Here is a 4935-nt window from a genome sequence, read left to right as displayed (position 1 = left end):
CCAAGGGTACTTAGACCTTACCTTTCAGCAAATCTAATGAGGGTAAAGATACTTGTTTGGAGCTTTTGTTACCCCTCTCCTCATAATGGTAACTAGTGAACCTTGCATTACACTAGCCAGTGATGTCTCAGATCACTTCTTAGCTTTCTTCCCAAGCACACTGTGTTCTTCTCTAGATCTTGAGTTTTGCTTGGACAAAACATGATTTTTTTTTTGCTTGGACAAAAAATGATTTTTTTTTTGTCTGCACTCAGACTATAGTCACTGTGGTCTGATGGTCAGTTATGAGCTAGTGAATCATGGGGAAATGAGGGAAACATAGGTGCAAAGCATGAGATTGGCTGACATGTGAAGTTTGAATAGGGTACATCCACATGGTCCCATGTGGTTGACTTGATACCAGAAGCTCAGACCAATCCTGCCCCTGTTTGTCTCACCTAAGGACTAGAAGCTCTTTCTGGCAGGCCAAATATCATTGTTTTAAGCATTTCAGTATAGTATTTTTAAGAGGCTATGCCACACTACAGACTGCATAAGGGATAAAATAAGCAAAAGTAAACAAGCCCTGCTTGTATATAATAGGTAGTAATTTATAGTTTTGCAGTGACATTATTAAATGAAATACAAATTGAATAAGCCTCATGTATATCCAGGCTAATTGTAAGAGTGTTTTACAATGTGTACATTCCTCAATCCTATATTTCATTATAATTGCTGTATGGCTGCCTCCGATAGCATTAAACACTTCAAAATATATGCGTATTTTGCATATAGGCAAACACTGACTGTTAAACTGGACAATGAAAGAGCAATAACATGCCTTATATCTTACAAATGTCAGTAGAATTTCTGAACATATTATTTCCATTAGCTCACTTGTACATTCAAATACAACTCTTATTTAATATTATCCTTGGTGAGCATACTGGATTGACATCTGCTTACAGCTCCTATTTCACTCCTATTGAGCCTAGCATTTTTGTTTGAATCACAATGAAATGTTTATGAAATAGTGCTATAAGATACGGACTTTGCTATCGGTGGATCTTAGAAAGTATCAATATCTAGGATGTCAATATCTGGTGCATTACAATGATTGTGTGTATACACTATATCTACATGACTAGAAAAAAAGAAAATTCTATATATGAAACAGCAGATTTCATGACTTCAGTCTATCCCCATTCTGAACGGTATATACAGTTCTACAGCCTGTGGAGGCAGAGATTACTGTGATATATACACACATCTGTAGTAAAACAGTATTACTGTATTATATACAGTTGGAGCTATATGCACTTCTACACAGCACATCACATTTTGGGCTCCAGCAGACTGATTTTTGGTTTTCTTCAATACATTGATGAATGAAGATTTCTCCTGTTTTTTTTTTCTTAAGCAGCTTCTTCAGCAGAGCAGTCGATGCCTGCATAAGTAAACTTCTCATATAGGGTAGTATTGACGTAAGTCTGGGAAGGAAATAAACAGAGTGTGATGCAAGATACTTTACCTCAAGAATCTTTACCTATACTGAAATTATTTATGACCTAATTATTTTCTAGGGATTCATTCTTACCTTCCTTTCTTCTAACATCCTGTTCAGTGACACCAGTATCTGAGTAAATGATGGCCTTTCATATGGCTTCTCTCTCCAGCATTGTCTCATTAGATCATACCTTTTAAAAATCAAACACCAGCATTTGACAGTTTAGATACATAGGTTAAAACTACAAATTCATGTTTATTGGAAGGTTGTGCACGTTCCATTTTTAAATGATAAATTGATTTATACAGAGTGGGAGTACATTTTTCACAGCTGGTTGCTGTCTGAAAATAACTTTCTTTTTCTCTGGAATAATCAAAAAGGTCTATTTGAGCTACAGCCCAGACATGTTGTGTAATGAACAGGATATTTGGCAGGAGCAGAGAGCCTGGGAAAGGGTTCATGGTGAACAGCACTGCATGCTGGCTATGAAAGGACTTAAGTAGTTATTTCCACTTGTGCAACCTTTTAAAATTTTTTTTAATGTAGTTTTTGTTTTCCTGAAAAAATGTTTCTTTTAGTAGTTTCTTGTAGACATCATATATTTTCTATAGCAGATGTGCTATTCTGCTCTATTTGCTGAGGCGGTTACTTACACTTCATCATCACAGTTGAGAGGCTTTTCCAGTCTGTAGCCTTGAGGCAGTTTTTCATAGAGTTCTGCACATGTCATTCCACAGTATGGTGTTCCACCTAAAGCAGAGTTTAACCACTGATATGAACGCAAAGGGGTTTTAATAAAATAAGCTTTAATTGCATAGCAGAATTTAAAAAGAATGGCTGAGTCAGTAACAGGTAAATTAGTCCAATGTTAAGGAATATTTTGCAGCTACATTGTTGTTGTTAATGGTTTCATACTACTTAATGCACAGTATTGAATAGAAAAATAAAAGTGAGTATAAACTTTTAGCATCTGTGGGGCTGGCCTGAATTTCTCTAAAACTGAGGGCCTGCATCTGATTGTATTTAAACTGGTTTTGCAATACTCTTGATGGCAATACACGAGCCATTCCTTCATTAGCATGGTATTAATAATATCCAGTATGGACTCGCAGAGCTATTACTGTCAAGCTCGTTTTGCCCCTTTTGGAGATGTTTGGTTGCTTAGACCCTTGATTTTTTTCATGGTACAGTGTTAGTTTCCATCCATATCTAGCACAAACCCATTTAGTAAGGAAAGCTGGGAACAAATTAGAAAGCAAGAGCTCATGATTAGTCCAGTACACAATGTGCACCTCAGTATGTATCTCAGCCTGCAGACCATGGGGCACCCTCCAAGGCAAATCATAAAGGCTATGTAACACAGTCATTTTCAGTGGTTTGAGGCTGTATCACATCATGAATAAAGCTGTGTGCAGAAATGAACTCTTAAATTTTATTTGAAGATTAATGGCCAAAAATTTTCTTTGAGAATGCTTGGAATAGAAGATATGTGCTTTCCTCGTGTCCCCATCATTAAAATACGAGTCTTAATTTACTACTCAGGAAGGCTGAGGAAAAGCCACCCATCAAAATCAAAACATATTGGATTAGGGCTATAAATCATGTGATATGCTGGGTTTTATACTTAGATATGGGCTAGGTTTTATAGTGTAACGAATGAAAACATGGTGATTATGTTTTTCTCACTTAGAATGGTACCTGAATTGAGAATCTAACAATTGCACTTCCAAGTATACTGAAGCTAAATAAAATGTAGTAGAATGAAACAAAAAATTGAAGTATGTTGAAAAGAAACAAATTTTTAATAGAGTGAGTGAACAGAACGGGCTTGGCTCAGATTGGTTTATTTGTGCAGTAAGAATTCAGATACTTACCTAAACTAACAATTTCCCATAGTAGGACACCGTATGACCATCTGCAACACAGGGACGTTATGGAGTGCAACAAGAATGCAACAAGATTTCATATTCTAAAATGGTAGATAGTTTTGCTAGTATTCAGAGAACACAGAGAAGTGTGATTCATTGTTTTTTTGTTGGTTTTTTTTTTTAGTTTTTGTATAATGATAGGGTTTGTAGAATCAGAAAGCAGGAGTGAGCTCTTTAGCAAAATTACTTCACTGGGAGTCCTTTGCTAGACTGTGAGCTCTCAGCATATGATGCTGCTACAGAGCTGCTTTGCCATATATCACTTCTACTTTTCTGACTAAAATAGTTTCTCTGGGTCTCCCAAGGATTCATCAGGTTTATGATTTCAAATGAGAAATATAGCTAAAGTAGTCCCAAATCAAATTAACTTGTGAACACAGAACTGATGATACTGATGGTGAAACAAAACTAACTTTGTTGTGGGTTTTGTTTTTGCTTCCATTGCTCACTAATGCTGACACAACTACTGAGTTTTTTGAGCTAAGAGTGGATGTCTCATCCTGGCTGTTAGGCTTTCCTTGATACTGAAACATATTACTTTATTTAAAAAAGACCACTTGAAAACATACTTACACATCACTGTTTGTGGTGTAGACACTGTAATTCAAAGATTCAATTGCCATCCATCGCACTGGAAGCCGTCCCTGGAAATTATTTCATGAAAATTTGTTTGTGGTTGGAATAGCAATACTGCAATTTACTCCCCAGCAATTGTTCTGCGTGTTATCTTAATGAAAACTGACTTTATGCAAGTAAGCTTAAGTAAATAAACATATTTCTTTAAGTGGTGCGTTTACTGCCTAAAGGGGCAGTTTGCACTAAAGCTAATAGAAAATTTATCAAACCAGCATCAAGAGGAAATGGAAATAATTCCTGCATGATATCTTATGATGACTCTAACTAATCCTGCTCTCTTGACCACCCAGTGTTAATGCTTGTCCATGGCTACATGATGCTTATTACACATTTGCCCCTTTCTGATCTTTGAAAGCATTAGCTCTGGTACAAAATACTATTTTCATACCTGTACAGATCCACCCACATGCACATATCGTCTTCATATGTCAAATGTATATTATATGTTCTTTTATAATACATTTTTACTAAATCTCATTACTGGCTTCAAAATTAGTTATTTTACTGCCATCCATATTAATATAAATAATTTTCAGTTACATTGTATAATATATTATGAACATAGTATAGAATTTATTTACAAGCAATGTACATATATTAATAAACACAACATAAATATTTGTACATGTTAATATGTAACATTTAAATAATGTACCCATGAGTTTTCATTTTTGTTCGGATGAAAACACAAAGTAAGAAACAAGAAAACAAAAAATTAGGAAAACAGAATATATCAGTTTGTTTTGATTTTTACCATGGTCTTCTTAACATAAACTTCTTGACCTCTTGATAAGCCAAAGTCAGCTATTTTTGCAACGTAACTTTCTCCAACCAAGATGTTTCTTGCTGCCAAGTCTCGATGAATAAACTAGAATGGGGGGGGGG

At 35.4% G+C, this 4935-nt stretch overlaps 1 protein-coding gene across 1 annotated transcript in view; it reads right to left on the bottom strand.

Moving 5' to 3' along the window:
- Positions 1–1270: 1270 nt before the first annotated feature.
- TEK (TEK tyrosine kinase, endothelial) overlaps positions 1271–4935 on the bottom strand; it is a 39926-nt gene continuing 36261 nt past the window's right edge. The window contains exons 18-23 of the mRNA XM_010193836.1: positions 4805–4918; positions 3988–4058; positions 3361–3401; positions 2140–2236; positions 1577–1676; positions 1271–1469 (exon numbers count right to left, since the gene is read on the bottom strand). Coding sequence (XP_010192138.1) covers positions 1395–1469; positions 1577–1676; positions 2140–2236; positions 3361–3401; positions 3988–4058; positions 4805–4918 — 498 coding nt within the window. The 3' untranslated portion in view covers positions 1271–1394. The remainder of the gene's footprint in view (positions 1470–1576; positions 1677–2139; positions 2237–3360; positions 3402–3987; positions 4059–4804; positions 4919–4935) is intronic.

Source organism: Mesitornis unicolor, unplaced genomic scaffold, assembly GCF_000695765.1.
Source record: "Mesitornis unicolor isolate BGI_N332 unplaced genomic scaffold, ASM69576v1 scaffold7271, whole genome shotgun sequence".
Classification (NCBI taxonomy): Eukaryota; Metazoa; Chordata; class Aves; order Mesitornithiformes; family Mesitornithidae; genus Mesitornis; species Mesitornis unicolor.
The sequence above is the reverse complement of the archived record's forward strand: the minus strand, read 5'-3'. Positions and strand labels throughout refer to the sequence as shown.